The following is a 21,784-nucleotide window of genomic DNA, read 5'->3' on the forward strand; positions in this document are numbered from 1 at the left end:
GATTTTCTAAGTCAGTATACATCTTCTTCAGGAAAATAACTCAAAAGTACAATAAAGCAAGGATTTATTGTTTGCTTGTTTAATAAATCAACTGTAGCAATATAGGACAGAGTTTATCTTAAGCTAGTACATTAAGAATTGACTTTCTTTGTGGGATAAAAATCAGGAAGAGGCATTTAATCCTTAAAAAAAAACTCTGGATATATGTATAGAGAGCATCAAGAAAAATCTCATGCATCTCTGCAAACTTTTTTGTGTGTAAAGACATTAGAGCATACAAGTAACACTGCTGCTACTGCTAAGTCGCTTCAGTTGTGTCTGACTCTGTGCAACCCTATAGACGGCAGCCCACCAGGCTCCTCCATCCTTGGGATTCTCCAGGCAAGAACACTGGAGTGGGTTGCCATTTCCTTCTCCAATGCATGAAACTGAAAAGTGAAAGTGAAGTCACTCAGTCATGTCGAACTCTTCACGACCCCATGGACTGCAGCCCACCAGGCTCCTCCGTCCATGGGATTTTCCAGGCAAGAGTACTGGAGTGGGGTGCCATTGCCTTCTCCAACAAGTTAACACTAGGGGTTGGATATTAAAGATTTATGCAACTGTGGATCAAATAATCTAAGGAAAAAAGACAGATTTTTCAATTCTCAATTACTTTTTTTTCACATTTTTTCTTCCATATTCCCCTTGTAAAATTTCCACGTTCTGTTCTCTAAATTTGTATCATTTTTGTCCTGTTATTGAGGTTTGATTTATGCTACTTTCTTAACATTTATATCTTTGAGACTGTTTTCTTCTTGAATATTTTCCTCAAACCTGAGCCCATAATGATCTGTATTTTTTACCTTTATGAATTAATTTGATTAAACATTTATTTAAAACCTGAATGTCGTCACTTCAAGGAAGACAACATTTTTAGTCAAGAAGCCTAGGAAGCCTAGCTTAGGAAGTAGAGAAATAAACAACTAATTTGAATATTCTATTGTGTTCTATATTACATGACTCAAAGAATATATGGAGGCATAAAAGCTGGGGAAGCCAGAGAGCAGCTTCATGCAAAAATAATGTATGAACTGAGTTATGAAGGAGGAAAATATTCCAGGCAGAGAGACTATCATGTACAAATGCTTGGAGCCACGAAATGGCAAGATCACTGGGGCTGAGGCAGGAGGAAACAAGCATGAACATCAAGTAGAATATAAAGGCTTATGAAACTAGCTAAAAAAAGTGAATTCAAAGTCACGAGAAAACAAAACAACTACAAAAATTATATTACAAAACATGTCTTACATATTGCTGTATATCTCAAAGTAAAAAATTCATTTCTGCAAATTAGATATTTTGAGCAAAAAGTTTATCAGGAACCTATTTTTCATTATCTGATGTGAAATTTTATGTCATTATACATTAACCTCAAATCTTTACTTGATTTCTTGAAAAACACATGTATTATTACATACCTATATATAAGAAACCTACAGTTGGCCCTTTATATCTGCAAATTCCATATTCCTAGGTTATGCATATTGGGAGTCAACTAACTGTGGATCAAAAATATTTGGGAAAAAGACATTTCATAAACTTCCAAAAATCAAGACCTGAATTCACCATGCATCAGCAACTATTTACATGGCATTTACATTGTATTGGGTTCTATAAGGAATCTAAAGATAATTTAAAGCATTCAGGAGGACAGGTGTATTTACAAATTCAGTTACAGGGTACAATATCAGTATACAAAAATCAGTTGTGCTTCCATATGCTAATAAACTATTAGAAAGAAATTAATTACATGAAAAAGAATAAAATGTCTAGAAAGAAATTTAAGCATGAGATGAAAGACTTGAAAACTGTAAGAAACATAAAAAATATGAAGAGGATACAAATAAATGGAAAGATATTTGTGCTCATGGATTGGAAGAGTATTGTTAAAATGTCCATACTATGGAAAACATCTACGGATTCAATGCGATCACTATCCATATTCCAATGACATTTTTTATAGAACTAGAGCAAACAATTCTAAAATTTGTGTGGAACCATAAAATATAGCCAAATAACCAACAGGGTTTCCCTGGTGGCTCAGTGGTAAAGACTCCACCTGAAGGAGACTTAAGTTTGACCCCTGGCTGGGGAAGATTCCCTGGAGAAGGAAATGACAACCCCCTCCAACATTCTTTACTGGAACATCCCATGGACAGAGGAGCCTGGCAGGCCACAGTCCTTACGGTCACAAAGAGTCGGATATGACTAAGTGATTAAGCAAAACAAACAGCCAAAACAATTTTGAGAAAGAACAAAGCTGAAGGCACCATGTGCGTGCATAAGTTGCTTCAGTTTGTCCTTCTCTTTGCGTCCCTATGAACTATGACCCGCTAGGCAGCTCTGTCTATGGAATTCTCCAGGCAAGAATACTGGAGTTTATTGCCATTTCCTCCTCCAGGGGATCTTCCTGAGCAAGAGCCATGGGTTCCATCCCTGGGTCCTCATTGGTTATCCATTTTATGTATAGTAGTATGCATATTTTTGAGAATCTGAAGTCTTTATATGTCCGAGTTTGTCTTCTGATTATTGTAGATTATGTCCTCGTGTGTTTTTCTTTTGAAATAATTGTTACTTTCTAAAACTGTATCCGTGGAATTTCTCACAGAATTGAGTTTTTAATGTGTTCTTATAAAGAGGATTGACATTGATTGTTCCATGCATTATGGCACTACTGACCTGAGATGACTAAATTACATTGGTGGCTATTCTGAACTCTACAAGTTATGTGAATAACATCCCATATCTTTGTTAGAGCTGGTTTGTGTTGAAGACATTTTATTTTCTTTCAACCACAGACAAAATCAAGGTAAGCTTTTTTTTTTTTTTTTTTTACTATATCACTATAGTGTACAAATTTTGTTTGGCTTTGATTTTGTCTGGTTTTATTTTGCTACTGTTCTCTTTCACTGCCACTGTTTCCATATTTAGTGAGGCGACATCATATCTGTATGTTGGATTCTATGATGACATCTCATTTTGCTCAGGATCTAGATTAGGTCCCCTGCTGCCTGGGCAGCCCCTTGATTTGACACTCTGAAGATCTGGGTCACCGCGAATTAGAAGATAACCCCAGGGTGTGCTCTGTGCTTTCTTAAATATCTAGAATCATGCTTTCTCATTGATTTGATTTTGGAAGATTTTTTTTTTAATTGCTTTCTTCTCATCTATACATCTAAAGATTTTAAAGCACCTCATCCAAGATTTTATTTTGTTTCCATTATTTACCAGATGGGTTTTTTAGAGCTTTCTAATAGGACTTGTTACGGAAATAAATGATGTGTAAATAGGGGTAAGACATAATTAGATGTTCATTTTAGAAAAATCAAAGCAGAATTGGAAAAGTTGGTATTAAATGTGGGATAGTAATGGTAATGGAGAAGGCAATGGTGCCCCACTCCAGTACTCTTGCCTGGAAAATCCCATGGACAGAGGAGCCTGGTAGGCTGTAGTCCATGGGGTCGCTAACAGTCAGACACGACTGAGCGACTTCCCTTTCACTTTTCACTTTCATGCATTGGAGGAGGAAATGGCAACCCACTCCAGTGTTCTTGCCTGGAGAATCCCAAGGACGGGGGAGCCTGGTGGGCTTCCGTCTATGGGGTTGCACAAAATCCGACATGACTGAAGCGACTTAGCAGCAGTAGCAGCAGCAGCAGTAATGGTAAATAAGACCATTTCTTAAAGAGACTTTCTAAGAAATCAATCAGGAAATAACACAGAGGGCACAGTGAAAGAGTTAGATACTAGAAATACAGCAGGGGTGGAATACACAGACCTTTTCAACCTGTGATTGGAAGAGTATTAACCATCTTGAATGACTTTAGTTTTTCAGCTTTCAGTTTTGTACACCACAGTTGATGATAATGACTTTCACTAGAACAGATGCACCATTTTCAGAAGGTCCAGGAAAAAAATTCCCCTTGTATACTATATAAATATTAAATAGTTATGGACTAGTTAGAATTAGAACAGACACTGAAGTATTCTACTACTCTTCTATTAATACCTTTTTTTCAGGTGGGGCCAGGGGAGAGAGAGAGAAAGATGCTAGAGAAGAGATGTTCATACACATTTCCACATACTAGCCCAGGAAAGATGCATTGCTACCCTCAAATACTGGAGGGAAGATGAAAGACAGAGATAAGGTTGGGGCAGAAGACTGCAAAACTGTGAAATATTTACTTATAGGAATGCTTACTAAAAGACAGTTTGTAATTTGGTCTCTCTTGGCAACCCACTCCAGTGTTCTTGCCTGGAGAGTCCCATGGACGGAGGAGCTTGGTGGGCTACAGTCCATGGGTTGCAAAGAGTCGGACATGACTGAGCGACTTCACTTCACTTCTGTGTTTATCTACTTCTTCCCATTAAACATCCCATTCAACCCAACAATTAATGAATAGCAAAAAAAGATCTGGGCAGAACACTGAAGAATTGGTGCTTTCAAACTGTGGTGCTGGAGGACTCTTGAGAGTCCCTTGGACAGGAAGAAGATCAAACCAGTCAATCTTAAAGGAAATCAACCCCGAATACTCATTGGAAGGACTGATTCTAAAACTCCAATACTTTGGCCACCTGATGCATAGAGCTGACTCATTAGAAAAGACCCTGGTGCTGGGAAAGATTGAAGGCAGAAGGAGAAGATGGCAACAGAGGATGAGATGGTTGGATGGCATCACCAATGCAATGGACATGAACTTGGTTGGGCAAACTCTGGGAGATGGCAGGGGACAGGAAAGCCTAGCGTGCTGCAGTCCAGTCACGAAATGTCAGATAAGACTTGGCAACTGAACAACAAAGGAATCTTTCAAATCAATAAATGCTAATAATAATATATTTAATATTTTCTTATAATGAAGTAACCATCATTGGAAGGATCAATTATCTCCTAGTTGAACAAAGGCAAAAAAAACATATTAAGGAAGAAAAATGCTAGCTTGATTCCTAGTTTTATGACACTGTAATTTATCTCAAGGGTTTCTTTTTTTCCCTTCTTCACAAAACCTTTATAATTAAGAAACAATTTCCAGTCCACTTTCTCTCTGCTAAGATCTATTGGATAATTTAAAAATCAGTTTGCTATTCTTTCAGGAAGTAAAAATTCCAGATGCTTTGTGTGCTGATTAACATCTAAGTAATCTACAAAGTTTAATTAGGAAAAAAATGAACAATAAAGTTTTATTCACCCTGCTAAATTTTAGTGGCTAATGCAGTGCTTTATTTTCCATAGCTTTATTTCTTTGCCATCTGAAAAAGACTTGAAAATCCTCATCAGAGAAACATGTTCTTTGCATATTGTCAAGTGGTGGGAAGTAAAACAAAAGCTTTAGATTTGTTGCTTTTATTTCCTTTTTTAAATGTGCAGGATTAATTTAGCAATTGTTATCAATATATTCAGTTTTAATATTTTATTATATTCAGTGTAACATTTTGATTTACTTTTTCCTGTGTTTAGTTGTCATCTCTAGGACTCGGAGAGATTTTGGTGGATAGAATCTGTGAGATAATATTATAATCTGTCCTTACTTCCTGATGCAGAGTTCTTGAAACTCTTATAATTTCTTAAGTAATGAAAGAACTAGGAGCATCTTTTCCTCTAATATATGATTCTGGATCCAGGTTCCTGATTCAGGGCTCTTGAGACCCTTGTTAATTTCCTGGGAGATAGGAGTTCCTTTTGTCTTAATGAGGTGGCTCTGGCGGTGGTGGTGGGGGTGGGGGGAGGCTGATGCTCATTGGCTCCTGGATGAAGTCTGGTCACTAGAAAGACCAAGCCATGATTAGGAGCTTTAGAGCTCCACCCCTTTTTCTCTTGAGAAGGAAACAGGACTGAAAATGGAATTCACGATTGATCGTGCTTACATGGCTAAGCCCCTATAAAAATAAAAAATCCCAGCAGTTTGGGGTATGGAGAGCTCCCAGGTTGTTTACACCCACATTCCAGGATTGTAACATACCCCAACCTCATGGGGACAGAGGCTTCTGTGCTTGGGACCTGCTCAGGAAAAAAGATCAGGTCTAAAACTATCTTGTATCATCACGATACATCTAATAAAGCAGAATAAGACATTCCTTGTCTTTCTACATGCATTACGCACAGTACATTCATTAGTCTTATATTTATTTTCATAACAAAATATTTTATTATCTATATTAATATAAAAAGTCATATTTTAAACTAATTGACAGAATTAACTAAGGTCTCAGAATCCCTAGTCAGCACTGTTTAGTTTTACTTCTTAATCTTTGCTGCAGTTCAATTTAAGTCAAATAATGTTTCCTGGATGGTTATTAATAAACTATAGTTTTAGCATGCATTATGACCCCAAGCTCCCAGTCACTGAGAAATTAGTTTCTTATAAAGCCCTTCCTAGCTCTCTTTCTGGATCTCTTATATTATTTCTTTGTTTTAGGTCAATCTCAATAGACTTGAAGAAATATAATCTGTGGAGTCTTCTTTTTAAATTACAGAACCACACAGGCACATAGCTGTCAATCAACTAGCTGTAAATGTTTACAGTAGTCATATTTCAAATGGACTCAGCATTAAATTTGGCATAATATTTTCTTAAGTGATCATGGCTAAGTATCTCATATCTTCAAAAGACAGACAAGATTATGCTTTTTAAAGAAAACCGTAGCAACAGTTAAAACAAGGTGACCTCACTGAGGAAAAACTGCACAGTAGAAAATTGTATCCACACTGCTGCTGCTGCTGCTAAGTCGCTTCAGTTGTGTCCGACTCTGTGCGACCCCATAGACTGTATCCACGCTAGAAACTTAAAAATGCATTATAAAGGAAGTTATAAGGTATAGCGTTGTAAGTTTCATATATTTAATACATGTTGATGACAAGATCACTGTGTGCCTACTTACTGTTTGTGACATTATAAATGTATATAAATTTTAGAGATAGAATGATAAAAACAAATTCCAAACTGGGATGATTCCTATACCTTTTGGATTGAGCATTTCTATTCTTACGCATTAGTTTTAATGAAATAATTCAATAAAAAAATAGTCTGTCTGAAATGATTGTAGTGTAATCTGATGGTTAAAAAAAATAGGAAAAAAGCTACTTGTAAAATAAAAATTACTAAGAAATTCATTATGCACAATACCATTATTCCAGCCAACAGTAACTGTAATAAAGTATATGAACACATGAACACCTTAATGATTTGTAAAGCCACCACAGAAGAGATCTAGAGCCAGGAACAAGTGTGTGTCAACTTTTAGTAAAGAATTGAACCCCATGGTCTATGTTACCAAGTTCTATTCATTGAAACTTCCAGCCACATTTAGGGTGGGGTGTTTGCCATCCTCCCACGTGGATTTCCTCCTTCCTGCCATGTTGTTGTTTTAGTCACTAAATTGTGTCCACCTGTTTTGGGACCCCATGGACTGTTGCCTGCCAGGCTCCTGTGTCCATGGGATTTCCCAGGCAAGAATACTGGAGTGGTTGCCAGTCCCCTCTCCAGGGGATCTTCATAAACCAGGGACTAAGCCCAGTCTTCTGCATTGGCAGTCAGATTCTTCCCCACTGCGCCACCAGGGAAGACTTTCCTGCCATGTGCCATCTTGCTTTTCTTAGGGAACACTTTATTTCCTTCTTTGTTTATTATCACAATGAAGCCTTTAAAAATAATAAACACACCAAGCCTGCATTTGTGCAGGTATGTGATACTTAGCTTGAAGTGAGATCATCTCTTCTTTGTCTGCACATGAGAAAATTGTTGTCCCCGAGCATAGAGACAGGCAAGCCCTGGATGCTCAGGTATTATCCTGCTCATCAAGCAGTGTGAGAGCCCTGACTGCTAAGAATGGCCTTCCAAAGAGAGAATCCTCTCTTGCTTGGCTGGTTCAGAACATTGCTGTGTCCACAGTGTGTGACTATCTCAGCAGCGTGGTGCATGGCTTACCTCCTTGCCTGACTCCACAGCCAGCAGAAGGTCAGGGTAATCGTGATCAGCTGGGTATGAGGTCTGAACCGTGATTACTTAAGAATCATCAAGAACATGAAGCAGCACATTGTTTTGAAGCTTGTCTCCCCCTCCTCTTCAAAATCACTGGAGACATATCAACTAGCAGAGGATGGCTGTGCTCTGCGTTGATTTGAGGTGTTACCCCCAGAAGTGTCATATTATGAGAGATTTCCCTCAATCACGAAAGGAAAGATATAGAACCAAGGACAATTCTCAGCACTCAACAAGTCAATCAGGAAACCCCATGGGGGAAAGGACTTTTTCTTTTCACTGAAAGTAGATAATGCCTTGAATTTCTCACTGAGAAAGAAAAGGCTGCTGCTGCTGCTAAGTCGCTTCAGTCGCTTCCGACTCTGCAACCCCATAGACGGCAGCCCACCAGGCTCCCCCGTCCCTGGGATTCTCCAGGCAAGAACACTGGAGTGGGTTGCCATTTCCTTCTCCAATGCATGAAAGTGAAAAGTGAAAGTGAAGTCGCTCAGTCGTGTCTGACTCTTTGCGACCCCATGGAGTGCAGCCTACCAGGCTCCTCCGTCCATGGGATTTTCTAGGCAAGAGTACTGGAGTGGGGTTCCATCAACTTCTCCAAAAGAAAAGGAATGAATGGATTAAAACAAAAAGGTTTCAGAGGAGTAACATAATCTTCACTATGGAGAAGAGAAGGGCAAGAGGCGGGCAGCAGCGTTTCAGCAGGAAGCACAGCTCAAAGCCTGCCAGCATTCTTCCTAGCACAGCTGGGCTTATTTTCTTGACCCCATTTCAATCTTTGACCCATTCCTTTTATGAGTCAAAGAATCTGGTAGGAGTCTAGAATTGTTTAAGGAGTCTCTGGCTCCCTAAAATGAGTTTCACAAGGAATGATTCTGCCACAGTCACCTCCCTATGGCCAGTGCCTAAAAAGGGTCTGGTGCATAATTGCACCTTAATATTTGTTGAATGAATGTGTTATTAGCTGCCTCCACCTGCAATTCTGTTTCAACCATTTCTGCCTTAATGATGCATCAGTCAAGTCTTAAAGCAAGTAGTGAAAAAGAAATGGAAGCCCTAGGCCATTTCTCAGCCACTTAGTGCAGAGTGAGGTGAGGAAATGAAATTAAAAGGGCAAAAGGGAAATTAGGAACAGGAGAAAAATATAAGGAGATGAATAGGTGAAGAGAACACATTCTCCTTAGACTGTGGAAGTAAACCTTTAATGGGTGACTCAGAGTATAACCTACTGAATACTCTCCCTATCCTTAAACATGTTAACTAGGCTCTCAGATGTCAAGGAAGAGAGATTCATGAGCACACTGCCTGAGGTTACTTCACTTTAGCCCCGACCTCACCATCACAGGTGACAAGTTCTCTCTTGCCTGGATGTAGACAACCTGAGCCACAGGGCTATTTGCGGTTATGGTTTATTAGATTCCAATGAAATGTATTTCCACTTTAGCAGGGCTTGAGCCAAGGCAGATCCAGCAATACCTCTCAACTGATGCGAACATGGCTTCTATTACTGAAACCAATCACATGATATGCATTTTTCTCTCTTTGCAGGATATTCCCTTTTATCCAATTCTTTGCCCCCATCCTCGTGCCAGATTCAATTATGACATTCAAATTTTGTAACCTTGCCAAGAATCCTTAAGGCCAGTGGCAACATTTTTAATAAATCAAAAGGATCAAATCAAATAAATAAATGATTTGGGTGGCAAAGGGCAGAAAAGTTCCAAATGAAACTCAGAGCCTTAGCATGTCAGATAGGAAACTGCATAATCAGCAAATTTCTGGAGGTTTCTGGGTTACAAGACAAGGTTTCTTGCACATTGCACTAATTATGGCTGGAGTTAGAGAAACATGAAACAGAATAAAGAAAAAGCAGAAAAAGTGATTGGAAGGTTGGCCACTGCTACTTCTCTCTTAAACCTCATTTCTCAAGTCAAAATGTCAGACAAAGTGCACTGTGGTGAGTTTATAAGACTAGTCAATTTAGGAAGAACTTTTTTTTTTTTTTACTATAGTAATTCCTTCTGCCTCAGGGGCGAAAAGTGTTTTTTTTTCCTAGAGCAAAGATAATTTGTTGGCTTTTTACCTCTTCTGAACTCACTGCTGTGTCTTTGAACCATTTCTTAAAGTGTCCTCAATTTTTCCTGCAACACACACACACAGTTTAGAGACTACAAATGCCCACTACAACATTTCCACTCTGAATTTATGAACTAACCAGTGTGCATTACCTTTATAAGTATGAAGCAACACTGCAGTTGCACTGTTCCATTTATTGCTTCAAATACTGCCTAGTTTAAAAAAGATTCACCATCTGTTCTGGCTTAAACCAAAGCTGAATTAAAAGGATAAACTCTCACTATTGCCTCTGTTACTGTTGTGGTGCTGTTTTATTTTAGAACTGGGGAGGAGGTGAGAAGGCAAAATAAACCTATATGAAGTCTCTAAGAGGATAGAAGATGGAAATTTTCTTTTGGCAATTAATGGTATTATTTTTGAAACTGATCCTGAAGGCTACTTCTTTTCTTTTGATAAGTCCCATCAAAAAATTGAAACAGACTCAAAAATATCAGTATATCAGTCAGTCACATATTTGTTAAATTTCTTCTGAGTTCTGACATTTAACTACATTCTGTGGTGCTTAAAAGAGGTGTAAAACTTAATTGCTGCTCTTAAGGATCTCACGTAGTAGTAGGAGTGATGAGAAATACATATATGGAATAATTTTTTTTTAATTAGTAGCAAAGATAGACACTTTAACCATAACTCTACTGATAGAACAGGAAAAGTAAGGTTCTTTTCTGTCAACCAATTATTGCTTATGACTGACATTACCAGGTGTATGCATTATATCTTTACTAATATTTTTAAGTTATGATTAGTAGTATACATAGCCTGCAACTGGAGTTCTCTGATTTTTAATCAGGATAGACCAAAGAAAACTCTATGTTTATAGCCTAAGAACATGTGGACAGATTATTCCAACAGGTATCTTCTGTGATCCATCTTAACTGTTGATGTCAATGGAACCACCTAGCAAAGCTTTTATAAATTAAAAAAAGTGTTAGTCGTCCAGTATGTCCAACTCTTTGCAACCCCATGAACTGTAGCCCACCAGGCTCTTCTGACCATGGAATTCTTCAGGCAAGAATACTGGAGTGGGTTGCCATGCCCTCCTCCAGGGGACCTTCTCGACACCGGGATCAAACTTATATCTCCGACGTTGTAGGCAGATTCTTTACCATCTGAGCCACCAAGGAAGCAATGTGTATAACTAAACACTTAATAAATTAACTGATTAGAAAATACCTGGGCCCTACCAACATAAACCCCTGGGGTAAGGTCTGGGCATTGTTTTCTACTGAAATACAGCCAAAGTTCAATACTATGTTAGTTTCAACATACATATGTTAGTTTTCAACATATGTTAGTATACAATATAATGATTTGATATTTTCATACATTATGAAAATGATCACCACAATAAGTCTAGTAACCTTCTGTTCCCTTACAAAGTTATCAGAATATTATTAACCATATTCCTTATGCCATACATTAATTAATCCTTGTGATTTATTTATCACATAACCAGAGATTTATATCTCTCAATCCCCTTCATCTGTTTCTCCCATTCCCCCATCCTGCTCCCTTCTGGCAACTTCAAGTTTATTTATGGTTTCCATGGGTCCATTTTCATTTTCTTTATTTTGTACATGCTACATATCATTGAGACCATGTGGCATTTAACCTAGCATAGTACCCTCTAGATCTATGTGTATCATTACAGATGACAAAAAAATTTTTATGGCTGAGTAACATTCCTGTGTGTGTGTATCATTTAAGTTGCTTCTCGGCTTTTGTAGATAATTCTGCAGTGAGCACTGGAGTGCATTTATCTTTTTGAATTAATGCTTTTGACTTCCTCAGGTAAATACGCAGAGAGGAAATTGCTAGATCATATGGCAAGTCTATTTTTAATTTTTTTTTAATTCCCCTCTCTTTTTTTTAAACTCCTGTAAGGTTTATGAGGAGTGTTTTTCTTTTCTCCCCTCGGTCTTTCTGCACAGCATAAAGGATCTTAGTTCCCCCACCAGGGACCCAACATGGGTCCCAGCAATAGAAACCTGGAGTCCTAACCACTGGACCACCAGGGAATTACTATTGCTTTAATTTTTAAAGGAAACTCCAAACTATTTTCCACAATGGCTGAACCAATTAACATTCCCACCAACAGTGCATAATGGTTTCCTTTTTGCCACATTGTCCCAGGTGCTTTTCAAACTACTGTCTCTGTGCTGGGACTTGGGAGAATGTGAAATTTTAGGAAGGCCCTTAGAAAGCAAAGTCTGTGTTTTTGATAGCTTTCTGGTGCCCCTGAATATAAGCCTCACTGGTTTTCAAAGCCTGACTTTCTGGGGTCTCCTCCTTCTGGTACAGAACCCCTGGACTGGAGAGCCAGGTGTGAGGCTGGACCCCGGCTCCTCCAGGAGGCCCGCTGTGGGTGTCATGCCCCTGCCCCACCAACCTCCTGCTTGTGAGTCCCCACCGAGAAATGTGGGCATGACTAGACTGAGTCTCTACCCCTCTTACCTGTCTCCTGGTGACTTCTCTATATCTTTAGTTGCAGAAAATAATTTCTGGTGGTCCTAAGGTTGTTCTCAGAGACAGTAGCTCTGTAAGTAGTTGTAATTTTGGTGTGGTCCGAGAGGAGGTAAACGCAGCCTCTTCCTCATCCACCATCTTGACCTTCTCACACCAGGTGATTTTAATGAGCTGTTAGGATTGAGAATCTCTGCTTTAAGTAGTTACAGCCATGCCTTATTATTTGAATTGTTCCTTTCTCTCTTGAATCTATGAGCTACTTTTTTTTTTTTTTTTTTTTTTAGGTTTGGGAAAACAAAGTCAATAATTCCAGGTACCCTTCAATCACCAAGGAGTTTTCTGTTTTTTGTTTTTTTTGTTTTTTTTTACTTTCAGTTCAGTTCAGTTGAGTCACTCAGTTGTGTCTGACTCTTTGCGACCCCATGAATCCCAGCACGCCAGGCCTCCCTGTCCATCACCAACTCCTGGAGTTCACTCAGATTCACGTCCATCGAGTCCGTGATGCCATCCAGCCATCTCATTCTCTGTCGTCCCCTTCTCCTCCTGCCCCCAATCCCTCCCAGCATCAAGGTCTTTTCCAATGATTCAACTCTTCACATGAGGTGGCCAAAATATTGGAGTTTCAGCTTTAGCATCAGTCCTTCCAATGAACACCCAGGACTGATCTCCTTGCAGTCCAAGGGACTCTCAGAGTCTTTTTTACTTTAGCACCTAATAAAATATTTATCTTCCACTGACTTTTCTTGTAATGACACTATGTTCTCCTGGCATTCCTCACTCCTGCATGGCAAGTTTCTCACCCATAACCTATAAATATTTGAGGTCTGAGATTTTAGTCCTATAAAGCCCCTTGGCTTTTCTCTGTATGTTAGGTAAGGGCACCCACTTACATGGCTTTAGATATCCCAGGCGTAGCGATAGCTCTTAGATTGCTATTTCTAGCTCAGATAATCTGAGTTCAAACATAATCATCCAATTGTCTGTTTACTACCTTTACTTAAGTAAGTAGGTAAAAATGTTAGTCATTCAGTTGTGTCTGACTCTTTGTGACCCCATGGACTATGGCCCACTAGGCTCCTCTGTCCATGGAATTCTCCAGGCAAGAATACTGGAGTGGGTCGCCATGCCCTTCTCCAGGGGATCTTCCTGACCAGGGATCAAACCTGGGTCTCCTGCACTGCAGGCAGATTCTTTACCATCTGAGGTACCAGGAAAGCCCACCACCTTACTTAGATGGCTATAATTGTCCTAAATTTAAATCATTAAAGTCTGTTTATTAGTAAATTTTAAAACTTTAGTGAAATGGACCAAATTACTAATTTTCTCATAACATCTATCTCTGTAGTATTTATAAGTGTTTCACTTAATAAAAATTCCTAATATTTAAAATTTTTTTCTTTTACCTTGACTCATCTGGAACTTTTCTCTTTGATGGGTCTTTTCCAAGACTAACATTTGGCTTTATTGATCTTATTACTTCTGTTTATTTTCAATGCATCAGGCACCCACATCCTCTAAAGCCTTATCACTGTCAGTCTGAACACTGTCATTCCAACCATATTTGGGGGGATCATTTTTACTATTTGTGCCAAAGTAGAACCAACCAAAATTATCTTGGGTTAGTCATTCATTGGTTAGTGTGAGCAAGAGTTTCTCCAACAGCTAATAATCACCAGGAGACTGAAAAGTCATACAGGCTACTGCCTGCAATTGCCTGCACTCTTAAAGAGGTCCATGGCAGGATGTTTTTTAATCTCTGTTCTTTACTGAAATTTTTCTCTAATATTTTTGCACAGACTTAACCCAAGGATAAACAGGCACACACAAGTTGACTGACAAGTTGATAGATATTATTCTAACTAGTTGATATGTGTTAGGCCTTTCAACCTTGGCAGTGTTAACATTTTGGACAAGATAATTGTTTGTTTGAGGGAGGCTTTACTGTGCATTATAAGTCGTTTACTAGCATCCCCGGTCTCCAGCCTGTATGTGTCTGTAGCACTTCCCACTCGTCAAGTCAACCAACTCAGTACCTCCTCTTCCCCACCCAACCCAGCTAAGAAGCATTGTTTAGAACGCAGTCCCTTGAGGCATGCCTAATATCTTTCCTAGTGAACATATTTTCACTAAATGTGTCTAAAATTTGCAATGATTTTATGTCAGAGGACTGCAAGTGAGAGATGCAAGATAAAAATTTATCTCAGCTGGCTAGTATTCAATACAATTGAACTGAATACAGTCAATACTGCACAACTCAATACAATGAATTTCTCATGGATAGATTTAGAGCCTGCATTTAAACTAAATAACAATTTTATAAGTACAAATGAAACTTGTCTTGGAAAGAAATCTGATGATGGCAGTTGATTGCAAATTCATTATAGTTGAAATAACTACGGTAAGATTTTTCTTAAAAAATTAAAACTCCAAATGTTAGTATTATAGAGAATAAAGTTCAAATCAAGGAAGGCGATAAACCCATTGTAATCTGGCTTTAAAAACACTATGCTCGGGACTTCCCTGGTGGTCCAGTGGCTAAGATTCCTCGCTTTCAACACAGGGGCCCCAGGTTTGATTCCTGGTCAGGAAACCAGATCTCACATGCCACAAATAAAACTCTCACATGCCACAACTAAAGATCCTGCATGCTGCAACTAAGACCCAGTGTAACCAAATAAATTAATATATTAAAAAACAGACAGCCCCTCCCTAATATCGTCATTTCTATATCACATTTTGAGAAGAACAGAGGTTCAAGGGAAGAGTATTAAGATTATGAGAACTTAAGCACCCATATAATTTAAGTAACAGCCAAGGGAAACTAGAAGATTAAGACTGAAGAACAGAAAACCCTGGCAAGCACGGGAGGGGGATGACAATATTGGAAAGGTTGTCGTGTGGAATATGGGATACATTCTGTTTTGCACAAAGAGAATTAGAACCAATGAGTGGAAGCTATAAGAACTTAGAAGTAAGGAGTCACAACTAAGTAAATTTAATCACAAATTTACTTAACCAGAATTATATTACTTTTATGGAAAAAATCACATTTATGAAATCAGCACTTTCATGTTGTTTTCAGCTAGTTCCAGGAGTTTGTGGTTTCACGCACAGCAAGATGAAAAAGATGTCAACAAAGGTATATTTAGTGGGTGCATCTTTAAGTGTGTCAGTGTAGTGGTGCTTAATTTAATGAATATTAAAATCCAGAAAACACAGGGTTGGTAGTTTTCCTCTGCTTGTCTAAGGATGGGTTTTCCTTTCAAATGCAGTCTTCTTTATGCTGCCCCTTTGTCCCCAAAGGGTGTCACAATTACTTTTAAAAAATCAATAAAACCATCATTGTATTAAGAAATATTTTATTAACAAAACAGTAAATTCCACTTGCTTAGCATTTCCAATAATGGATAAGTTGGCCTTGCAACAGAAAAACAAAAAAAACAAAACCCTTAGATACCCAATCACACAAAGCACTAGAAGGGTAGGGTCATGTGGCCTTTCTTTGATGTCTTAGGGATTGACCACCTCACACGTTATTGTAGTATTTGTTTTTTTGTTTTTTAAAAAAAGGCAACACATAACATGGATTAAAAAAGAAGCATACTCAATCAGAAAAGTTACAGTCTAGAGATGTAATCCAATTTATGCCAGGTAGTGTGAAATCCTCTATTAACTGCCAACTACACATGGAACCCTGATACATTTGGTATGAAGATACTTGGGATTTCATTCATGCCTTTTCTCTCCCTAGCTTGTGTTCTTCTCTTTGTCCATTCACAAAGAAAGAATAAAACAAGAAAAAAAAAATTGCTAGATTTTGTGTAGGCCATTACATTGGAAATATTTTTACCAACAATATTGCATGAAATTTTAAAATTTATGCTGGAAAGAAACACCGAAATCAATTTCAAACAACATGCTTCAGAGATATACTGCTTTAAAATACCATTATTTCAGTTATTTTCAATCACTATTTAGTATCCTTCCGGATGGAAACTAGTTCAAGTTCAGATCAAATGGAAAAGCAACTGTTGCTTTCAAACCTCAAGATGTAAATGAGTGGTTTTATATTTACCTTCTGTTTCACTGGCTTTCCCTGAGTAAGACTGGATAAGAGGAAAACAGCAACTACAAAGAAATTTATGAATTCTTTAACCTGGCAAATTAAAAAAGAAGAAAATCTGAAACACAAGTAATTGATACTAAATTTTTAGTTTCATACCTCTACTTTCTGGGTCATGAAAAGCCTTTAGGACTTTTCATATATGACAATTACTTGGCAACCATAGATGGTAGTGATTTGCTATGAATTATACATATATCTAAGGTGCTGTATGTCTATAATCCAGGCCACTTCTTGGCTTTTTTCATCAACTGAAGTTATCACAAAAGATGTTTTGCATTTTTTTTTGCCTTTTCTGATTAAAGCAAATTGTAAAATTATTCTTCTCTTCTATAAAATCTAATATTCTTTTAGGAGATGTTAAAGTAACGCAACCAATTTTTACTGAGACATCACCTTCCAATCTAATATTGCATCTCCTTTGCATTGCCTTCTCAGACTAATAATTTATTGCTATGAACATCATTGAAACAATATGCAAAACAAGCATATAATCTATATGTTTCCACTACTTAATGTGTTAAACTAAAGCTATATTTAATGATATATATGTAAAACCAGAAAAGTTAAATTATAGTCAATAATCAACAGATAATGATTTTCTTAAATGGATAGTAATATAGAATCAAAAATTACTGAAAATACTTTTTTAGTTGAGAAAGTGTTTACTTTCCAAAAATGTTTATCATGCACATCAGGTTTAGAGACTATATATATAATTTTATTGGAAACAAAGTTTTCAGTTGTAGCAGCCAGGGTTAAGGTATAGATCAATCAATTTTGCTTCTGCAACCTGCCCACTTAATGGTTCATATTCATGCAGCAATATACCAGTGATAGTTTACTTGATAAGAAAAGGTTCCATTTCTTTAGGGACTAAAATCTTCTGGAAGTTTCCCGGGAGCATATCTCAGTGAAGCAAATCACCCCGTTTGTCATCAATATCTTGGCACAACTATCTTCCTTCCTGCTTTTCAATTTGTCAGTAAATATTTTCTATTATATGTACGTTTGGGTCTTCCATCCTATCTGATGGATTCCTCTGGATTTGTGTGTGCGTGTGTGTGTGTGCACGCGCGTGCACGCACATACCTGTGATCATGAATGGGAATGTATGTGGGAAATGTGAGTATTTGGGGGAGTAAAGAAGATTATAGGATACATATGTATATAGTTTGCCTTCTAATCCACACCTTTCATACAAATACTAAAACTTAACTGCAACAGAATAAAGGCTGTACATGAAAAGGAAAAAAAAAAGTAGCTGAGTCTTTTTATATACATTCATACATATCTTCCTTAGAATAAACATTACATTGTAATTTAAAAAAATGTAAGTAATTGTGGCAATTTATAATGGTGGCAAAAAAAAACACCCTGAAATAATTGCTGATCTGATGTCATAAAACTCCCTATAGTTAGCAACACTTATAACATTGAATTTACCAAAAAGGGCTGAAGAGCAGAGATATAGTTTGCATTTTCTATACAACAGGCTATAAAACATCACTTATCACAGTCCAGAAAGCACACAGAGATGGATTTTATATAAACATATGTAATAACATATTAAGCGTGCATGAAAATTTCCCAATGACTGCATCTATACCTTCTTGTTTTTGTTGTTGTTGTTTCTGTTTTGAAATTTTAGTGTGAAAATGTGCCTTATCTTTCACATTGTTGAAAATAAGGCCTCTATACTTTCTTTTTTTTCCCTCACAACCAGAAAGGGGCTTTTTGAATGTGTTCCTACACAAGTCTTCAGAAAAGTCAGCACTTTTTTTCAAGTGCAAGTTCGTGTCAGCCACTGTTCCAGTTGTGCCAGGCGGTGACCTCGGAAAAGGCTTGCAGGTGGAGCCACTCAAAATGACATTCTTCTCTGGCCATCAGACTAACTGGTTTCTCAGGAAAGCGCTAGCACTTTGGCTAAATCTGGGATCATAGGTAGCTTCTTTTTCTGTGTTGTGTTTCTGTGTTGTGCCTCCCGATGTTGTAATACTCCTTTGCTTTATGAATGCATGTGGTCATCACTGTCTTTTAGAAATGTTCCAGCAACATAAAGACAGGCAGAGTAAATTAAAACACTGTGGATGTTAAGGAATTTATTGGCCCCTGTTTTTTTTTTTTTTTTTTTTTCTTTTTTGGAGAAACAAGAGCATGAGATACTTGTTTTTATTTTTTAAAAACAGTCTTTCCTTCCTGATTGCATTCCCTGTCTTCTTTTGTATGTGCTTCATAAAAAGGAAAGTAAATAAGTTTATATTATGTCTCGGATAAAATGAAGACTATTTCTATACAAGCGTCCTTTTTCAGATCTTGGGCTCAGACGTAATACTCCTTATCCTTGTTCTTCTTGTTTTTGTTGGCGCTTTTCGCACTGCTGGGTTGTTTCTCCTTTACAACAGCCCCATTGGACTGCGCTGAGTTACTGATGTAGTTTCGACTCTCGTCCACGTGGTACGAGCCTTCATCCCGGTTTCTGTACTTGTACATAGCGTAGAGAAGGATGAGGATGCATAGGGCGGCAGCGGCCACGATCCCCACGACCATGCCCGTGGTGCTGCTGGACTCCCGAATCACTTCCGCTGAGCCTGGGTATGGCTCTCTCCCGCCTGCCCGTGTGGGGTTGGCTGTAGGAAAGAGGGTGAGAAAAAACACCGAGTGATTATGGAGTTTCCCGAATGTCAGAGAGTAACATTCACCATCTGTTTTCAGGCCTAATGGATAGTGCCTGTGCCTACTGCTCTTGAAAAAGGATACTGAAGCTAGTGAGTGTAGTCGTGCCTACATCTGGTGGTCACTAAAATCTAGGGACAATGAAGCATACCACTGAGAGCGATCTGTTACCATCTTTTCTTTTTCACAGATCACTTTTGTTAATAGGGTGTCGTAAGTGTAGCTCCAGATTAGCTCCATGTAGCTCTAAAGGGCCATATTGATGTGTTAGGTGAAAAGCAATAAATTCAACATGGAAAATGTATAGCATCATAATGACTGTATAATATTAGAGAATAATCATTTTAAGAATCAAATTGATGTTGATACAGACTGCTTATGGCTAACTCTTGACTGAAAAAGGATAGCTAAATTTAGGATTACTTCAGAAATCACACTGCCTCCTATTGCAATGAATACAGTATTGAACAATAAGATAAAACAGGTATTTTGACGAGTCAAGTTGACTGCTTTTAAAAGTGTTATTTTAGTCACAATTTTTAGAAATTAATTTTATCTATCATACTCTATATATTATGGAGTATATATACTCCAACTACGGTGTATAGTTGCTTTACAATGTTGTGGTAGTTTCTGCTGCACAGCAAAGTGAATCAGTTTTATATATATCTGTATCTCCTCTTTTTTGGATTTCCTTCCCATTTAGGTCACCACAGAGCACTGAGTAGAGCTCCCTGCGTTATACAGTAGGTTCTTATATTTTTTATGTTTTATCAATAGTATATATGTGTCAATCCCAATCCCCGGTCATCCCACTTCCTCCTATTGCCCTTGGTATCCATACATTTGTTCTCTGTGTCTGGGTCTCTATTTCTGCTTTGCAAATATCATCATTTATGCCATTTTACTATATTCCTCATATACACATTAATATACAGTACTGGTTTTTCTCTGACTGACTTCACTCCGTATGACAGTCGCTAGGTTCATCCATGTCTCTACAAATGATTCCGTTTTGTTCCTTTTCATGGCTGAGTAACATTCCACCATATACAGGTACCACATCTTCTTTATCCACTCCCGTGCTGATGAATATTTAGGTTCTCCCATGTCCTGGCTATTGTAAATAGTGCTGCTGTGAACACTGGGGCACACGTGTCTTTTTGAATTATGGTTTTCTCTGGATAAATGCCCAGTAGTGGGATTGCTGGGTCATATAGTAGTTCTATTTTTACTTTCTTAAAGAACCTCCATACTGTTCTCCATAGTGGCTGTATCAATTTACATTCTCATCAACAATGCAAGAGGATTCTGTTTTCTCCACACCCTCTCCAGAATGTATTGTTTGTAGATTTTTTTTTAATTGGCAAAGTATTTTAAGAAACATTTCTCCAAAAATGACATTAAATGGCCAACAAGCACACGAAAGATACCCGACATTATTAATTAGCAGAAAAATGCAAATTGAAACCCTGAAGAGATACTACTTCATACTACTAAGATGCCTATAAGCAAAAAGATGGACAATAAAACATGTTGTGAAGGATGTGGAGAAATTGGAACATTCACACATTGCTGGTGGGAACGCAAAATGGCCTAGCCACCTTGGATACAGTTTGGCAGTTCCCCAAAGAGTCAAATACAGACTTTCCTCAGGATCCAGCAATTCTACTCCTAGGACTGATGTTTGTAGATTTTTTGATGATGGCCATTCTGACACGTGTGAAGTGATACCTCATTGCAGTTTTGATTTGCATTTCTCTAATAATTAGTGATGTTGAGTATCTTTTCATGTTTGTTGCCCATCTGTATGTCTTTTGGAGAAATGTCTATTTAGCTCTTTTGCCCAAATTTTTATTGGGTTATTTTTTTGAGATTGAGCTGTATGAGATGTTTGTAAAAATATGGAAGGCTTCATGACTTTGTGTCATCCCTGAGGTTCTACTAATCTCTGTATCGTTCCAATTTTAGTATATGTGCTGTAGAAGTGAGCATTACTCACAATTGTACAAACTAAAACAGAACTGATTTCTTTTACTACTGAAGGCTTATCTGTTTACCTAAACATATATGTATATTATTTATTTACTGGCAATGGTTGAGTGATCACCAAGACCAAGTTTGAGAGGAGAAAGTAAGAAAACATTTTTACATACTTTAAAGACTATCTAGAATGATTTTGACTCAAAATTCAGTATGTAGCAGATGACCATAAATAAAGGGCTGACTGCCTCACTTTTATTCAATTGATAAAACCCTCATTCTGTCTTTCCAAAGTATAAAGCTCTTCCTTGGGTACAAGAAGTGGATTGCAGGGGGCATTCATATTTTTCTCCAAGGCTTAATCAGTCACTGAAATTAACCACCGATA

At 37.8% G+C, this 21,784-nt stretch overlaps 1 protein-coding gene and 1 pseudogene across 22 annotated transcripts in view; both read right to left on the bottom strand.

Moving 5' to 3' along the window:
* Positions 1-15,959: 15,959 nt before the first annotated feature.
* The window catches only part of NRXN1 (neurexin 1), a 1,211,037-nt gene continuing 1,205,212 nt past the window's right edge, over positions 15,960-21,784 (bottom strand). For 17 of the 22 annotated variants that reach the window (XM_040224802.1, XM_040224806.1, XM_040224800.1 and 14 more), the window contains one exon: positions 15,960-19,367. In XM_040224802.1, the coding sequence (XP_040080736.1) occupies positions 19,060-19,367 (308 nt within the window). In that variant the 3' untranslated portion in view covers positions 15,960-19,059. The remainder of the gene's footprint in view (positions 19,368-21,784) is intronic. The other 5 variants (XM_040224818.1, XM_040224811.1, XM_040224815.1 and 2 more) reach the window with 1 other exon arrangement.
* Positions 21,312-21,408, bottom strand: LOC120852335 (annotated as a pseudogene).

This window comes from Oryx dammah, unplaced genomic scaffold (assembly GCF_014754425.2).
Source record: "Oryx dammah isolate SB20612 unplaced genomic scaffold, SCBI_Odam_1.1 HiC_scaffold_25, whole genome shotgun sequence".
NCBI lineage: Eukaryota > Metazoa > Chordata > Mammalia > Artiodactyla > Bovidae > Oryx > Oryx dammah.